The sequence below is a fragment of the Molothrus ater genome, chromosome Z (genome assembly GCF_012460135.2).
Source record: "Molothrus ater isolate BHLD 08-10-18 breed brown headed cowbird chromosome Z, BPBGC_Mater_1.1, whole genome shotgun sequence".
NCBI classification, from domain to species: Eukaryota; Metazoa; Chordata; class Aves; order Passeriformes; family Icteridae; genus Molothrus; species Molothrus ater.
Genome location: NC_050511.2, coordinates 37,251,588 through 37,271,188, shown reverse-complemented (window position 1 = coordinate 37,271,188; position 19,601 = coordinate 37,251,588). Strand labels below are relative to the sequence as shown.

At 38.9% G+C, this 19,601-nt stretch overlaps 1 protein-coding gene across 2 annotated transcripts in view; it reads right to left on the bottom strand.

The window, feature by feature from the left end:
• Window positions 1–9,325: 9,325 nt before the first annotated feature.
• Window positions 9,326–19,601, bottom strand: part of NTRK2 (neurotrophic receptor tyrosine kinase 2) — a 199,671-nt gene continuing 189,395 nt past the window's right edge. For both annotated transcript variants that reach the window (XM_036402533.2, XM_036402534.2), the window contains 2 exons: window positions 15,499–15,657; window positions 9,326–14,682 (listed from right to left, as the gene is read on the bottom strand). In XM_036402533.2, the coding sequence (XP_036258426.1) occupies window positions 14,497–14,682; window positions 15,499–15,657 (345 nt within the window). In that variant the 3' untranslated portion in view covers window positions 9,326–14,496. The remainder of the gene's footprint in view (window positions 14,683–15,498; window positions 15,658–19,601) is intronic.

Genomic DNA, 19,601 nt, shown 5'->3' with positions numbered 1-19,601 from the left:
AAACTATGTATTTTTAAAAGAACAACAATTCCCCTTCAGAAGCAATATTTTGTAGATACTAATCTTAAAAAGTATTGTTAGCATTGCAATTAATATGTCACAATACATGAGAAATTCTTATTGTCAGCAATTGTACTGCTGAAAATCAAGTCTGCAGTCAAATAACTAGGTGAGTGGTTGTACCCTGACTGATCAAAGGTATCCCAGCTCCAGGACCCACTTGTAGCAGGTGTCTGGAGAAGGACATGGACAGGAGGAACACACAATAATAAACTGAGTCTTTTTCCACCCTCATATGGGATGTAAACCAATTGTTGGGGTACCTCCCCAGTCTAATGGTGTCTTACTTTTAAAATTTTTTCAGCAGTTTTTTTTCCAATATAATGTCCAGCAATTCTTTAATCCATTTTCATTCCTACTGCCCACAAGAAGCTTTGGTAATGTTACACAGCTAAATTGAAGAGGCTTATCTTATTTTGTTGCTTCTAGAGCATGCTCCTATTTCCTGTTGCTCTCAGCACCTGCATCTTGAAAAATGTAATCATGCAATATTCACCTTCATCACACCACTTGGGATTTGTCAATTTTTCTTTTTATCCTCCTGAGGTCTGAAAACTTAGGACTGTATTTAGGGTGCTACTGAGGCATTTCTTTCATGATAGCTGCTGCAATAACCAGGACTTTTTTGGCCTTTCTTTGAAATGAGTCCTGTTCTACAGTACTACTTGGGATAAATGCAACATTTGAGGAGTAAGGATTTGCTGAGGGACTCAATGATATTTTGTTTCTTTTCTATTCCTACCTCTGTTGGTGCTGGCAAAGCTGATGAGCTTGATGAGCAACTAACCAGTAAAGTAGTCATTATATCAGACGTAAGAAAGGACATACATTTGTGTCTAGAGTGTCTGAGTTTTTCTTTTTGGTGGAAACCTTATATATCTTGGGAGATTTTTGCAAGCCTAGGGTGTGTGAATGCACTCTATGCACAGTAGTCAGATTAAGAGACATCTGAAAGCCACAGCAGGATTATGACTGACTTAAAGGGAGGCTTAAGGAACTGTCTGACAGTGAGGGAACACCAGTGGATAGTGCACTTCCCTTGAAGACTAAGCACACACTATCAATTTTCATGTTATGAAATTTAATAAAGGCATCATTAATTCTTTTGTCTCCACTTCTTCTCTGCATGCAGGTGAAACAAGTCACTTCTGTTTTGTTGAACCTTGTATTGTTTGTTCCCAGAGTATGACTGTATTTTGCTATACTTCATATAGCTGTAATTTTTTTTTTGCTTTATTGTACAACTGCATAGAAACAACCTAGTTTTTCACTGAAATAATGCATTTTTAACAACAGCAAGTAAAAGGCAGTATTAAACTGCATCACTGATAACTTTTTTTTTTTTTTTTACATTCTCTGTTATTTAGGGCTTTTTTAGAATTTTTAAAATTGAAATTGAAAAAAACCAGTGGTAACTGTATGAACAGTTGTGATAAAGGGATGAATAAGCATGTAAGAAGGCAATCTTTTCCTGAGCATACTGCTGTGACAGGCATCAGTGAAGCGGCAAGGGGCAGAGGTCCTTGTGGTAGTGGCTCACTGAGCTCATTCAGTGGCACCACAAGCAACAGTAAATACTAATCACTGTGCAGATAACAAGTAGAATTGGGTTTGGAAGAGCTGCCAAGTAAATTGTCCTGTCTTCAGGATGTCATTTATATGGGTGTGTTAGCGCATCACAACAATTATTTAACTGAGGAAGGAGGAAATGAATGGAAAATTTGTTCAACAACACCCATGCTCATTCAATCAGATCATTCAGACTGGCATTGGAGCACCTGAACATAATTAGTCTCTTGCAAGTCTCACCAATTGCATCAAAGAAATTTTTACCACTTATTTCTGGAGAGAGGTGAAAGATATTCATTATAGATATTCATTACAGATCTTCCTTCCCCTGCTCATAGTGAAATAGAGCAGTGAATCACTGAACCAGAAAATCAGTTTATCACGATCTCTACAAGTGCCAAAGCATGATACACAGTTTTCTTTAAAAGAAAAAAAAAACCCAACATAATGTTCAACTAAACAAAACAATAGAACAGCTTGGTCTGCACACTTCTATAGTGAAAGTCCCAGTGTGTCAGAGACAACTGAATAAGGTGCAAGGGCTTACCAGTGCAGAGCACCAGGCTGGAAAAATCTGCACTGTGTCATGTACTCCAGTCTGAGGCAGAACAGTTGTTTGTTTGTTTGATCTGGGGAGATATACAAAAATGTACATTTGCTGTGAGGTGTTCCTGGTGGCCTGGCTCAGCTGTGACCTGCCCAACCTAAACTCAGAAGATCCTCGCCTTGGTGTGAAACACATAATATCTTGTCTTCAGTCTCACTACTAAGTAAATATCACTGGTTTTCTAGTTGCCTTTTAATGCCTCCCATCTCAGGGAAGGGAACCCAGCTGAACTCCCTCTGCCTGGCTTATGGCCGTGTATTCTGACTTTCTGAGGTCTGACAACAACTGGGTATACCAATAATGATCTTCTATAAAATAAAACACAGCCTTCTTAGAACATACAAAAAGTCTGCACTTTTCTGAGAGTATAGGCTTGATCCAGCACCCAGCATGGGTGTATCAGCCTCTTTGTGAATGGCTATCTCATCAGTGGCTCTATGTTAGCAACTGGAGCTCTGCCTTTTTAATCACTTGTCAGTTGTGTTCCTTCCCAAGCCCAGAGCATTTCTCATTTGAATAATTACTTTCCAACAGTTGAATGAATAAGAGTTAGTTGCAGCCCTCTGCACAAATTATCACCCAATGAATGCAGAATAATGCATTTTAAGTAGTACTCTATTGTATTTATTGTACAGATACTGATGTGTGTTGAATTTGGCCTATATAAGAGGCACTTCCATGGTAAATCATTTCTCTTGACAAAGTCTTTATGTCTGAGAAGAAGTGGAAGATGCAGAAACTTAACTTTGGGTAACCAGTAAGAGGAAGGTGGCTGGAATTAACCTCACCTAAGCACCACTTGAAAACAAGCTGATGTGTTTTGCTCTCCAGGGAATTGCCAGCTCTCCAGGGAATTGCCAGCTGCAGGGTGAGAATGGAGGCCAGGCAGCAGTTGGCAGTGTCTTTTTACAGTAAAACAATAAATCTGTGCTGCATTATTTTCCAAGATGCTGGCTGCCCACACAAATTTTATCACTGGTATGTTTTGAAAAGAAGATAACAGAATGGAAGGGTTACCTCAATGTAGCAGTGTTACTTAATGCTGTCAGTAATAGAGTAGGTAACCATATAGCCAGAAGGATCAATATAATAGCAGGTGCACTTTTCTGCCTTTCACTAGTTCTGTTGTTTTCTGTTTATATGCAACAGCTTTGCTAGCATTTCAAGGTACTGATAGAGACTGTCAATTTCAGGGATTTTCACGCTGGCTCTGGCTCAATTTCTTAGTCTGGCATGAGATTATCTAATCCCCTCCCAAATCTTTTAACATTCAGTCTGTTCCACTGAGATTCCTGGTTTTTGACCTCTGGAAGGCAAAGCAGCAGCAGGGTTTGATGCCTGGACAGGGTCTCAAAGGACATTCCCATTGCTCACATCACAGCCCACACTCTCCTGGTCTGGATTCTACAGTCCTCAATGACTCCAGTTCTGCAGTTGTATGCTGCTAGTTGTGTGGAGGCTAGGCTGGTTTGTTGGTGCCACAGACTTGAGATCAAGAATATTCATGTCCATTGGCTGTATTTCTGTCTTTCTAAGGAAAATGTTAACTTTGTCTAAAAAGCGCTGACAGCCAAATTTGCCTTATGTGCCATTCTGACTTGGGGAAGCCATTTTTGGACCCTGCCCCGAGTCATAGTCACATAGGTGTTTAACAGCAAATCTATTCTAAAAGTAACTACTAAGCAATTTGTATGATGGTGCAATAGAATTTTGCATAGTTTGGGAAAGCTGCATATCCTGCAATATCTCTTTCATATTGCAAACATTACTGATCATAATTTTCTAGTATGGAAATCTGTGAGGTTGTACAACACAAGATGAGCCAAAAGCACACTGTAACAGCTTGTGGATCACCTAGCTCTTGCCAGAGTGATTAGACTCCCACTGGCAAACAATCTAACAACAATTACTGCCAATAGGTATTATTTTAACCAAGTGAAGTGCATATTTATTCCGTGGCCTCTGCAGAATCGAAGGCACCATGTTTAGTCTCCATCTGCTTTCTCTTATCCAGGACTCTTTAGATTCTGGGTTGCTAAAACCCCTTGGTGCTAGTGACATTTGCACACATAATTTCCCAAATCACAAAGCAGTAAAAAAGAAAATCCAAAGTAGAAAGACATGACCTGAGCTTATAATGGATCATTTGCAGAGACTTATATGTGTAACTGCTTTGAAGACCTGGAAGACAAATTCTGTCCAGACTCCCTGCACTTTTGGTTGAAGTGGGAGAGGGGAGCAGGGGGTATGAGATCCACATGTTCATCTTACTTTGTCTCCTAACGCTTGCTATTCCTGGCGGTGATGTTTCTTGAAATGTTAATTGTGGGAGCTGGGCATGTCAGTGGTGCTCTTAATAGACTAATTCAACACAGTTTAAAAAAAAAAAATCACTTAATGAATAAAGAGACACTGTTAGAAACAGTGATCAGCTGCACCAAAAGCAGTGGTTTGCATGAGGAATGCAGGACTGCTCCTCTGCCCACCTGGCACCACTCTGTCCAGGGCCCTGTCAGTGTATTTCTCCTTATGCTGATGTCTGGCTCTCAAAATCAACCTCAGCAAGAGCTATAAGAACGCACCTGGCTGAGCAGGCATTTCCCCCCCCCCCCCCAGTGGTGAGGCACACAAGTGCAAATACTGCTACTGGCACCCACCTGGTCACCAGGATGAGAAATTGAGTCAAACATGATGTGTCTCCAAGGAATTCATCTCTAGGACAAGCCATATTTGTTCTCCTTTTGTTCATAGATTTAATAGATGCAATAAAACCAGGACAGGTATTACATTATGCTACTGAAGGATTTATCAGCTGTCATGCCAGGGTGAAGTTAGACAATGTCTTGCAGAGAGACAAGATGTCCATTCCTGGCTCATCTGGGAATCATCCACTTCACTGCTAGCTGACCTCAAGCAGCTGCACAGGGCACCCAAAAAAGTGGCAAAGACCAAGATACAGGGACGAAGGCAGTCATCAGCTCACTGCACAGCAAACATCAAATTGCCTGAGTTGCAATGAGTGGCACCTCCCAGCCAGGATGTTCACCCAATACTGAGGGTGTGCTCCTGAGGTCATGCACCCCTTATCACAAGCACCAGTCTGTGCATGCCATGACAGGCAGTGCTGCAACTTTCTCATTGGTGACTGGGTGCTTTGAATTCATGGCAGCACATGAATATGGGAATGTGGGCAGCTTATGCTGTTTTTGATGAACAGAATGACAGGAGCCTCCCATCACAGGGATTAACATATTTTCCCACTCACCTTAGACCAAGACCATTGCACATGCTGGAGATACACCACCTCTGCAAGCATACCATGGGACTGTCCCAGTTCACCACAGAACAAAAGGAGGCCTATTGTTAGCAGTTCACCCAGTGTTTGCCAGTGAAAAGGAATAATGTTCGTCACTTCTATCAGGATATGAACATGCACAAGCCAAATCAGTTCAGACAATTGAGGACAGGGACATCTTGTTTGCCAGGACTGTACCCAAGAGTCACGTGAGGTTGAGGGCCAAGGCAAATGCTCTCCTCTGTGGGGGCAGCTGTGTTGCAACTGGTCTATCCCTGATATATGGTGGGGCGTGATGAGGAGGGCAAACATCTCCATTGAGCCATAAGACACAAGGGTGCTGAGAAGAGATGTTCCCATGTTACTTCTCAGTGGATACCCCAAGCCTCTCAGGACTACTTGGGGCCTGAAGACAACAAGTTCAGCTTCTGTCAGCTTTGTAGGCTGTACTGGCTCCCATTTCCATGTTTTTTCTCCTCTGTCTTACATGGACAAAGCATACTGTTCACCTGCCCCATACATATTGAGAGCATCTGCTGTCTCTGCAGGGCTCAGAAATTAGAGAACACTTAATATGTGCAAAAACCAATTGGCAAAGAGCTGTCTGCTTCAAGGGTGAAGTTGATCACCTCTGCCAGACTGGGAGGTTCTGACCTGCCAAATCAAGCTGGGGAAGAAAAGAGCTTCAATTTAAATATTATGCAGGTCCAGGGCTAGTAGTACCAGGTAGAAGGGTAACAGAAAAATGGCCAGGAGAGGAAATTTTTTCCCCTTTGATCTGCTATCATTGACCAGTTGTAAATTGCTTTCAGATTGTGAAGCAGAAGGTGATGAATGCCTTGTTATTACTTGTGCAGCCTCAGCTTTCCAAAGAAGGAGCTGGGTTACCCTGAACAGGAGACTACCCTGGGAGTTACCGATATAAATTGATACTCCCACTCCTGCTAATCATCAATAAATTACTTAGCCATTCGCAACAGTTCCTAACTGGGCTAACTGGAGAACTCAGATTAATGAACAAGCAGTCAGCTCTGCCCATGTTACAACACTCTGAATAGCAGTATATCACTTTTTATATATTTAAATTAACTGTTTCAGAAAAAAATTGCAAAGACAAAAATCAGGATAATAGTGACAGACCTGGACTTTCCATGACATTAGCGGTCATTGTATCATAGCAAAGAACTGCTCGGCCTAGAAACATCTTCTTCTGTGATGCAAGTGCTCAAAATATGTGAAAACAATTTTCCAAGTATCAGTTTTATTTGTCTTTAAGGTCAGACAGGAGGACAGCAAAGCTACATGTCCAATTTTTACAGCATATTTTATACTCTTACTCCCTGATTTTTCTTACTCATCTCTTCTTCCATTGCATTGTATTTAATACAGATTCCAGCCATAAAGAGCACATGCTCTTTAGTTCAAATTGTTATTCCTTGTTAAAATGCATTTATTTTCATGATGCGATTATCAGTTCAAAAAAGTAAAACATTTGTTTTACTCTCCACTGTTTTGCTTATGGTCTTTTTAACTAGTATTCTTTACTCAATCACTGATAAAAATAGACCCAAGCCCTAAAATCTTCCAACTCTCAAAAGCCATGAATTGCTGAAAAAACTCTGTCTGTTGTGCATGTCAATCTATGCTTCAGAGGTTGAAGTATGGGGGTTTTAGCATAGAAATTAATTGGGTAGTTCTTCAGGTGTTTACTGCAAATATTTTTCTTTCTTGCATGAAATTTTTCGTGCCAGAACCAATGGTTTATGACAAATATTAATAAGCTGCTTTGGTAAGCAAACCTGGGAGCTGGTTAAGTAGACTCTGCCTACCCTATTCTGAATAGATCCACGTTGTTTTTTTTTCTTTTTGTCCTTTATAAGGCCATGTGTTTTTTTTTTAAACATAAGCTTTCTCACCATTTAAAAAGGAAATTATTATAGCCATTAAAAATACCAATGGGAACAATCAAGAGGCACTGTGAATCACCTTTAAAGCAATACAGTGATCAAGATGATGTTCAAGTTATATGAATCATTTAACACAAAGATTTCTTCACTATGAAATCAGGTGAGGAAATTTGCTGAGATTTAGCGGTAGCAGGTCCAGGACTTATGTTGCATATTCCTTGCTGACTTGTTCAGTGTTTCACAACTCTCTGTGGATTTTATGCAGGAAGTAAGCACTGATAAGCTGAGAGATCTTCAGATGCTGCTATGGAAGGATATTGCTGAACTGTGCATGAGTGATCTTAAAGAGACTATCAAGTCTGACATGTTTTGGGAGCTTCAGGAGCTCATTAGTCTTTAACAAGACTATTGTGCAACCTGAACTAACACCTTTACCCTTACAGTTGCAGTGGACAGAAGGCAACAAAAATGGCACCAGTCACTGCTTTTAAACTGAACCTCTGCTCTGATACACACTGCATGCTGCAGGGCCGTACGTGCCCAGGTGAGAAAAGCAGAAGATACAAAACTCATCTCCTTCGAGTGACCAAGTGATGAGCAAGTTCTTCAACACTTCTTGCCTGCCCAAGGGCCCATCTGGGATTGAGCTAAAAAGATCAGTGGGACTCTGTTGGTACAGGATGGTTGCCGGGGAGGGGAAACCTAAAGTGGAGTCTTGGGTAGGCTGGGCTGCACAGGAGAGGTACTTGCTGTAATGCTGCAAAAGTTCTGAGTGTACTGCTGAGGCACTCCATGGGCCCTGCTGGCTCATCTGTGTCTTAGGTGCTAAGCCTCCATGAGGAGTGGTAATGTCCTGTCCCTGCTGCAGCTACATGCCCCGAGCCTTAAAAATCCCTGGGGAAAGGGAATGGGGGTGGAGTGTGTGCAGGCTGTTGCACCCATGCTGATGTGACTGCAGGACGATGCTATATGCTGAGGGTTTCTGAAGCTCTCACTGCTCCCAAACAGACTTCATCACAACCAGTTGCCTGCAGAGAGGTGTTTATTTTTGGGATAGCAAAAACCCAACAAATCCAGAAGGCATCAGGATTTTACCATGAAAGTAGGTAAGGCATTTCTAAGCTGCTGCATGAACATGAACTGTCAACAAAAATTTTTAGTGTGTTTTAATAATATTTTCAGTTTTGGACAGATTTCATCCTGAGGCTTCTCCTCAGTAGATTATTTTCCTTTGACCTTTTGAATGATTGTAGCCAGCTCATCTGTCTTGAAGAGGTCTCTTGGCAGAAGGAAGCACATATATTCACAAAGTGGGTCTTGTATTGTTTTACTCTGGCCTTGAAGGGCTTGACTGAGATCAAGCCAGATTATGGTGTGATTTCTAATAAAGTTGCTGAACCTTCCTTTGATTGTCCATGTTCTGAATCTTAATCAAGGACTTGGATTTAATGATATATTTGTTCACAATATATTCATAGAAGACTGACATGAGTTAAAAAGAAAAATCTACATTTTTAACAGGGCTGCAGTTTGAAAGACACTTTTAGGAAAGTGCCAGAAAATACCTGAAGGCCTGCTTCTGCTAGAAGATAAGCAGATGTTTGCTGCCAGCTGCTCACATGAACAAGAATGCAAATAGGACCTTCCTTTGAATACTGAAGACCAGAAAAATGTGTCTACCATTAGGATGGCCATTCCTTTGTCCTATTAATTTTGGTCAGCTCTTCCATGAACTACGAGTTCAGCAACCTGCTTTTGCTTCCCAGTTTTAGAGTGCAAACTTGCCATGCTTCTAAGCATACCAAACGTTTCCTTAATTTCATCCTAAAAAGAATAGAGGTAAACAAAGGCATTCAAACAACAGAAAACAACACACAACACCACATAAAATTTTTAGTGTTTTAAAGTAATAATTTTATCTTTCTTTTGGATGACATTGTTTATTGTAAGACATCATTTTTATTAAATACACTGTAATACAAGAGACTTTCCATGTCATGTTGAGAGAAGCTGGTCACATGATTCACGAACAAAACTTTTAACACTGATACCTAGGCATCACTTTGAAATCAGCCAAGATGCAATGAAAGTTTTAAAGCAATGACTACTTGTAACAAACTGCAAAACAAGAACCACTAAATATTTCCACAGAGACATCACATTAAATAAATTTTTTAAAAAAAGGAAAAAAAAGAAAGGAGAAAGATAGCTCTACACACCAGGTCACAATTTGGTGACAATATAGAGATTTATATTTGTATGTAGATATCTTCCTCTTTACCTAAAGTGACAAACGGAGTGATATCTAGAATATATACACATAAATTATAGGTGGAGAGAAGGGCTGGGACAAATATTTCATAATTAATTGATTCTCTCTCTATTGGTGATTCAATTAAACATAAATGTTAAATTAAATTATTTGTATATAAAACATTCTTAGGTGCTTTTCTACAAGTTACAGAAAGATACACATAAGCTGCAAGAATTAGGCCTCTGGATAGATTTGATTTGTTCTGTTTTCTCACATATTTCAATCAATGGCCTCACTTACTAGCAGCTTCCATAATCTTTGCTCAAATATTCAGTGTCTATAAAATATCAGCCAGTCATCACTCAGAACCTTCTACAAGCAAACAAAAAATCCCCACAGATCTTGTGCAGAATGCATAGACGGAAAAATAACACACCCATCATTTCCCATTTCTTCTCCTGAGACATATGTTTAAAAGATGGCAAAATAGTCACTTGGTTGCTATTGTGAATTTCACAGTGTTTTCCCTGCAACATGTAGACTTTTTTCTTTTTTTTGCTTCATATTTGTGATGAACAACACATCCCCCCACCCTGCCCAAACAAAGGTGTTTTAACTAAGGCTCTAAAGGACCTCTTACTCAAAGAAGCAGTGGTTTATTCCAGCCCTCACAAAAAGAAGATACAACTTCCTGTGCTATCGAAACCTTCATCTCTCTTTAGCAATCCCAACCCAACTTCCTCTCCAGTCCCTCCCTTCTCCTCTCCCCCACATTTTATAGCAGTATTGGAAATTCAGTTACAGGCCTCAACAACCCTAATGTGGACTAGTTCTAGCACATATACATTATACCTTAGTCATTTGGGTCATTTAATTTCTTTTCAAAGTGTTTTGTAAAAGTCTACCTTGACCACAATCTCTTATAAAGTTGAGGAGGGTACAGACAGAAAAAAAAAATAGAGGAAAAAAAAGAAATAGAAGGAAAGAAGGAGGAAAGACAGGAAAAGAGAAAGAGGGAAAGGAAATGATAAAAAGTAGCAAGGATAAAAAAAAAAAAAAAAACAAGATCAAAAAATAAGCAGTTACTTATTAACCTGTAGACAATATGTAGATATTTTGCTTTACGGGTCAAAATGAATGCAGTCCTTTAGAAAGTGTAGACTCCATCAGGCATCATGGGATGCTGTTGCTTTACAAGTGTCTTTCTCCATGGTCAGTTCTGAGTTCTGCAGATCTATTGAGAGTGAAGAACAGAGTGCGATGAATGCTACTATTATTACTCCTGAATGTCAGTGTTCTTGTTCTCCAAGTCATGTTGCAGTGTGAATAGTTCAACTCGTTCTTGGAATTATTTAGTTACTGCAGGCAAGTACAAAATGCTAATGGAGCTGCACTATTGTGCTAGAACAATAAAACAACAGGAGCAGAAACCCAGAAAAGACAGTAAAACAAACTCTGTTTTCTGAGCTTGGAAGCTTATCTGTTAATTTCATTGTGAGAAGTCAACAAGTGAGATGGGAATGGAAGAAATGTTTTTATGCAATCATCTGGGGAAGAAAAGTGCTTGTTGTTAAATCTCTGGCATTCTAGCACTGCCTCTGCTGCACACCAGTTAGTTGAATCTTACAAATATAGAAAAAGAAATATCAAAAGAAAAAAATTTGGTTACTCAGCAGACATTATCAATTTATTAATAGCACTCTAATCATAATTGGTAATAACAGAGGTGTATGTAAATTTATACATATACACACAGCCCATACATAATGTGCATGCATGTCTGCACATATATAAGTAAAATACAACAGACATAGGCATACATGTATATGCTATGTGTGTGTATATATATATATGCCATATGCAAACACACATATATTATATATATCTATATGGTCAGTTCATAGCACAGAAAGTCCTATGTCCAGAAAGACTTTTTAAATGAGCCTGATTGTCATAATTACTTAGTGTACACAATTTACCTGACAGTGCAAGCATGATGAATATGCACATATACTCAACCTTCATTGTGATTTGAACATATTTCTTCCTCTTCTCTGCTCACTCTGCTACACTTACCCATCTTTTCATGAACAAACGCAAACTATGTATAGCTACAGTTTACAGCTTTTCTACTGTGATTATACATTTTATGCACTATCAAGAACATTAATGATACAGGTCAAGGTTATAGGTGGTGGCTCTGTAGAACATTTGGTCCTTTATAAATTTAACAAACTGCTATGTTATTGCACAATGCTTTTTAATACTATTTATTCTCTGAAATGACTCTAAAAGTCTCACTAGTAAACCAAAAAGAAGATGCCACTAAGTACATTTTCAGGGTCTTGTGGTTATTTTTGGTATACATTCTTTCAGTGCTTGCAAAACCTGCTTGCTTTTGGGCTGGAGACACTTTTACAGTAAAAGCATCATCTTAGATGCCTTTTTCTCAGAAAGAACTAAGACAGAATATGCAGGTAGAAACTTAGCAGCCCCCTCCACCAACTGCACCCTCTTCCCACTGCACAGTAAGACGACTCTGATATCTTTCTTTTCCACCACTGTTATTTTGAAGATCAATTTCAAATTCCTTTAAAATATAACATTCATATTCTCAAGAGAATGGGTTTCACTGGATGCTCAGTCTTTTTCTAGTTTTCTGTGAGAACTTCCAAGACAGTCTAGATAAAATCTTAAGGCCCATTTTGTAGGAATCTTCCTCTGGCTTTTTATGTGTTTCCAGTTCAGTAGCAGTTAAGAAATAACATCTAGTTTATTAAAGAAATACTGAGTATGGCTTTATAGTTACACTGTCATGTTTATTTGTAATGCTGCCTTTTCAATGACATTGAGAAGGGTCAAACTTCATCAGTGTCCAGTGAACTGTTTTATTCTGAAAATGTTCAGAATTTTTATAAGCTAGCTCTAAAAGCTTCTGAAGGAAAAACTTAAAGTGCCTCAATAAATAATACATGCGAGCAAATTATATATTAAATGTGCTATGGGAACACTTACAAAAATAAAATGCTTAATTTATTAAATAAAATATCCCCAACACGAAGATGGACTATTTTGATCTGGCTCATATCAATAAGAAATAATAAAAAGAGAAAATGGAAAGAAAGATCACTTTTTTGCAATAACGCCCCCTCACAGAGGGAGGCAGAAGTCTTGAGGAATAGGTAAGGTAGGTTTTCATTTGTAAGAATTCATATTAAAAATAATCCTAGCTCTAAATTTCAAATTGTCAACTTCTAGTTTGAAAAACAACATGTATGCTCATGCAGCGGTCATCAACACAGTGGCCATGCAAATGTTGTACACATACAATGCCAATCCAACCAAAAATAAATTATTTAATAAAGTGTTTATGTTGGTTATGACAGCAATAGTACCAATACAAAAATGACGCTGAGGTCAGAATCTTTGCACTCTGAATAGCAAGCCATAACCACAGAGTAAATTTTTTTTTTTTGTAGAGATCTTTATCCCCTGCTATGTCTCAAACATAACCAGTGATCTCCGTGCTTTAGATTATTCATGTTATATCAGCCTATAATATCTATAACATTGTAAAGGCATTTTAACATGGCTAATGTCCTCCATTAGCCCCTTCTAATGAAATATAGGTTATATCATTATGAGTTTGCTATGTCTACTAGGGTGTACTACGAGATGAGTGATTGTTTCTGCACAAAGGGCATTAATCGACAAAGACCATGCACAGTTTTGCTTGCACGGTTAAAAAAAGAAAAAAAGAAAGGATTGAGGAAGGAAGGAATATGCTGCTGGACAAGCACAGCATAAGATACACCTGCCTCAGCATTTATAGTTTGTCCTATCAAAATCCTTAGTTCCAACATGTAATCTTGAAATTAATATTGTATGTAACTAAATCTAGCTTCAGCCTTTACTAAAAAAGACTAGCTGGAGAACATTTTTTACACCAGTGGCATGACAATATCCTACCAGAAGACAAAAAAAAGGCATGTGTTTACTTTATCATGTTGTAACACAATTGCGTGCAGTGCAGGCAGCATCTTATTTTGTTTTACTTGATTCTGGCAATGAATGGTGCTGGCAAAGCACCTCCTTAAACAATTCCTTAAGTCCTCAGAAAGACTCTTCAGGGAAATGGCTAAACCCCTTCTTGTCTTCCATCAAATAACTTCAGTGCTTTCATGTAGGGTTGGATGCCACCTGATTTCCCAAAGTCCTCCAGATAGTGTGTCACAGAAGAGTGTCTTCTTTCTATCTGGCTTTGTCTCTGCAAAGAACATTCTTCATGCAGAGAACACCAGTCTTCTTTTTCCACCCACAGGCTGAAGCAAAAAAAAAATGAGGTGAATCCATAGAAACTCCCAGTAGCTATACAGCAGAAATCACAAAGTTTTAGTCAAATATATTTTTCCCTTTTTTTCATCCACATCAAAGGCATGAATACAACAAGGCATTGTTAGTTGTGGTGGGCAAACTGAAGAGTCTGCTGATATAACAGATTGGATTTTTAAGGCCTTTGTCTATGCAGAGTTACAATAATGCAGAAGCCAAATTGATTAGAAAGACAGGAGATAAGGAAAAAAAAAAGATAGAAACTGAGAGAAAGAGAGAAGATACGTCTTGGTAATGTCTAAAAAGTCAATACTGTGTCTACAGATGGAGAAGCACACATTGCTTGCCCTTTGAAAGCTTCTCCGTAACTTTGTCATTAATACTGTCAAAGTTAAGAACACATTTTAATGTAGTTCAGTGGCAGTTGAGCACATTCATTCCCGCAGCCCAGAAGAAGAAATGCTAGGAGACTTTAGCCTAAAATATCCAAGTAGACTGGAGATGCCTTGGCCAAGTTCTGAAGGAGGGAGTGGATTTCTTTGATGTTAAGCCTCATGTGAGGCTCCCGTTGCCAACAGCCCAGCATCAAGTCATACACTTCCTTTGGGCATGTGCGAGGTCGCTGCAGGACTCGGCCCTGAGTGATGCACTCAATCACCTATGAGAAATCACAAGCAAAGGATCAGCTGTGCCAGCTACATGGAGTTCACCCATGGAAGAGTTAACTTTAACCATAGCAGCCTCACTGGTGGCTGCTATGCAGCCATCTCTGGAAAGGACTGCTTTTCTCGGCAGATGTATGAGCAGCAGTATACGATCTGGAAAATTCACTGTAATGTAAGTGGTCAAAGAGCAATAACTTCACTCATGTTAAGTTTACCCACACTGACCACTCCACACATAAGGAAATCGGAGCTGGGAATTAATCCCATAGCTTCTCTCTCTACCCAACTACCACCTCAGAAGGAGGATAAATTTTCAAGCTGCTCATAGAGCATCATTGCCTCTCCTCTCTACCTTCTGCAAGCATATGAGTATCATTGTGGCTAATCTCTGGAAGGGGGATACTTGTGACTGCCTAGAAATCAAGAGATATCTTGATTACTTCAATCTAATCTGTCTGTGGCTAAGGACAGCCACTCTGACACAGTACCATGTATGATACATCTGTTCAGGAGATAGCTAAGGTCCTTTTGATTGTTTCATGGTCTACCCAGGACAGACTTTATGCTATGCAAAGGAAAAATTAAATTCCAACTGCTGTAGTTCTGCTTGAACACCTTCCATCCATTCAGGGGAGAAAAAGATGAAAAAGAAGAAATTCAAGCATATGGTTCATGACAACACAATAAATACCATATATATGCATTGTCCTTTAAGAAATAAATTTGTTGCTGTCTTTTTTCCAGAGATGCTACACCAATAATTTGCATAACAGATTTCCAAATTCAATTTGAGAAAATATTACACACACCTCGTTGTTTGAGAGCTGATACCATGGCTGTTTGCCATAAGTAAAGATTTCCCATAATACAACTCCCAGGCTCCAGACATCGCTTTCTGTGGTGAACTTCCTGTACATTATACTCTCTGGAGGCATCCAACGAATGGGCAGCATGGTGTGACCCCCAACCTGAGAAAAAAAATAAAAGAGTTAGAAATAGTTTCTTCAGACCCTCACAAGACAGTCTAACGACATCAAACATGGAGAATCCATGGTTTCTTTTTTTTTCAATCTGGTAATATTCACTTTGAGGAGCTTTGAAGAACGGGGATTCATGGTTCCAACTCCTCTCCCCCAGCAACAACCACACAATATGTTCCTCAACAAAAATCTCAAAAGATGTTGTTTCTGAAGTCTGAACTAATCTTTAATGTTTACTTGGCACACCCTACCTAAGGAACAGGAAAGTCTATATTACACTACCAGCCAACTTTGAATTAGGCCAGTTTCACTCTCTATTTTAACACTCAAGAAACTAAAAAAGATTCATTAAATGAAATCTGGAAAGATGATTCTCTTAGAAACTCTGCAACATCAACTGAAATACATGAAGACAATGTGGTCTGACTGTATGAAATGGTAGGAGGATCTGTATGGTTGAATATCCTAATTTTGACTGAATTAAAGCTATTTTAGCATCTGAATGAATGCTATTTTCTCTTGTCAAGTTCCACAGTTAATATATCAAATTATTTTATTCCATGTTAACTACCCTGTCCATTAAAAAAAACCAACAAAACACACCAGTCCTTTGGATATATTCCCTTGATAATAAACAGCTTGTAAGATAACGGGTTCGTACCTCAAATCAACTCCTGTTGAATGGGACCTTCACTGAATGAATGCCTTTCTGAGAGCTTTCAGAACATTTTTAACTTTCCTTAGACTTAGATTTCCTAACCTTAATCTAAATTTTTTGAAGTTTTTGATTTCCAGGTTCTAAACAATTTATTATTCCTGGCATGTCCTATTCTGGTTGGATCGCATCAATAAAGAAATCTATTTAAGTAAATTTTAAGCAGTGTAGCTGCTGAGATACTGTGATACAGATACACAGATATGCTAGTTACTTTTGTACCATGAGAGGTGAAAACATTTCCAAGGAAGATTTAAAAAAAAAAAACAAAAAAACCAAAGCTTTCTCAAGGACATCTTATTCTTGATTAACTCATTTTCCTTTCTGAAAATATATTTAGTTATGAAGCCACATTTACACTTTCAGGATTCTGTCAATTCAAAATATAATTTCTCCTTTGCCACATAACTTTTGTTACAAATAATGGCCTTCTTGTTCTCATGTTCAAACAGCAAATGGAAGAAAAACCCAACAGTTAGGGTTAACATTATCTCTAAATCACACAGGATATCCATTACCAGTTATGGTAATGCTGCACTAACACTGAATGGTCAACAATTCAGTGTTAGTGCAGCATATCAAACACAGCAATGGCTATGAGAGCTCAGTCCTGTGCATCACTACACGTTCATTAGCAGTGATATCCATGTTCACTACTGATTTCATAGAAACACAAAGTCATGCTAAAATGTTCATAGACTTAGTTTATTATGAGGCGCTTTTTCTACTCTCTCCATATGAGATGTATGTGAGTGATGGAGGAGTATTACTTCACAGGTTGTTGACTGACAGGCAGGGCTCCCAGTTTCAGTTCCTGGCTACAGTGTGGATGTGCTTCTGACTCCATGCTGGTCGCTATGCACAGGTGTCCAAGCCATTTAAAAAGGGACCCAGTTCCTGTGCTGGGTCTGCACTGCACTGATAGAGAATGGATACACATTTTTAAGTGCTTTTTCCAATTTGGCCGATTTGTCTCTATGTTAACAGTTTATCTCCCTGGCAAACAGACTGGTTGTAAGGCTCTGTGCTTTGGTATTTCTCATCAACTTTGATTGAAAAGCCCCTCAAATATGTGGGGAGGTTGAACACACCAATATGCTGAGATGCAACCAAACACTCAGTTTCCCACCTTATCATAACCTAAACTGACATGACAACCAAACGCTTCCAAGCCACTGCCAATTTTAAGCCAGTCTTGAGAGGTATTTAATTAGAAAGACAAAAACGTTAGTCCTTTAGAAACATGCAGCCACATACACCCATTCAAAAGGCAAGTGCCATGAAGAGATCGTTAGTGATGAGAACGTTTTGGTCTCATTAAATATTAAAATGGCTCTTACATCTGCTCATCATATAATCTCTGCTACTGGTTTTGTTCAGCAATTTGACTCATTCCTTTAAAAATTAATGAAAGCCATAGGCAATAAAATATGTGACCTTACTTTTTTTTTGGTCACATCTTAAATCAAGAGATTTTGAAAAAACAATTTAAAAAATCCCCAACCACTCTTCAAATCTTCTTATGTTTTTTCACTACAGATCCAGTTTATTTTTGGTAGGATTCCATGCTGAGTTTTTAATGCCACTCAAGAAAATGAAGGACAATCTCCTCTAGAGTAACATCACCTCTGATCTGTAACATCACACCTAGCTGTCTCTCTTGGCAGTTGTAGCAAGACTGACTTGTTAGTATTGACACCAAGAATTCAGTTTACAGGTAAGCACAAGGCACAGGGCTCATTGGTGCTCTTCCCAGATCATCTTGCCTGGAGCTGTATCCATTCATGTCCCTGAAGGCACAAGAGTTCACCGGACAGAGGGCTTGACCAGTACTGAGAAGTCCTGAGGTCTCTCCATCTCTATCATTCATGTTACTTCAAACACCTCAATATCTTTATGAAGATAGAATTTATTGCCTTTCAAGGTATCAACAAAAGTATATACAGGGTGGTCTTCTTGACAGATGGCACTGCAATGAAGACAATTTATTGCCTTTTAAGGTATCAACAAAAGTATATACAGGGTGGTCTTCTTGACAGATGGCACTGCAATTATGTTATAAGATAACCTTGGCAACACTGACCATGTGTGGCACACTGTGCATCTAACCATGGTCTTAGAGCACCTTGCACTTTAGCTCAGTTCCACCGAAACCACAAGTACGGGCCAAAGGCATTTCTTCAAAATGCATGTTTCCTTCTCTATTAAAAGTCAGTGGTTACTGAGTCAACACTCACTCAGCTCAGAAAAGAATTAAGGGCTCTGCTAGTTGTATGCCTAAAGTGAAGCACATACTTCAGAGCTTTTTGAACTGAAGCCTAGGACTTGACACAACTGTTTGCAGTGTGCCTGAAACAAATTGTGTCTGTTGAGAGCTTCTTTTGATTTTTATCTTAAGAGTCCAAGTGCCCAAGGGTTGTGCCATAGCAGCAGTGAAGAGAGGTGGGGTGCCTTTTTGCTGTTGTTGCCATACTCTCAACAAGGTTAGGAGGTTTTTTCCAAGAGGAACCAGTGAATGAGAACATTACTTCACTGACCAAAGTTTAAAGGTTCTGAGTGCTTCAAAGAGATGCCTTCAGCATATCCTTTAATAAGAAATGCAGGTTATTACAAAGCTCTCAGGTATCACCAGTATTCTGCAGTGTAAGGTCCCTGCCACACATACTGTAATTTCAGTGCCTCTTGATACACATACATTTCAAATGGTTTTGTGCTGTACAGGCTACAGTTATGCCTAAATAAAGCCTTTATATTCAGTCTAGCTAAAGTTATGACAGGATTAAAAACATTAGAATTTTAACTTAATATGTTATCACTTTAAAATTCGTAATGTGGCTGTATGACCATTTTATGTATACAAATTAAAGTAGGTTTTCTTGATACTTACCTGAAAGCAGCTGCATTATCACCATAATACCATATAATATCACAATTCTGTTTTATTTAGAGTTGTACTTCTACAGAAATACAGACTTAAGAACTTACTTCCAAATGCCAATTTATGAAAGTACAACCTAGCCCAGCTATAGCCTTTCATTATATTCTAGCTAGCTTTTACTAGCTGCTTTTACTAGCAATACTGGGCTGGAAAACCTGTTAATTAGCCTCTGCAATGTGCAAACAATCCACAGGGAGGAGACTGCTATGCCAAATCAGTGAGCTGTTGTGTTCTCCAAAGAAGCTCTTCTAAGGAAAAACTACCACAATGTCCCATGTA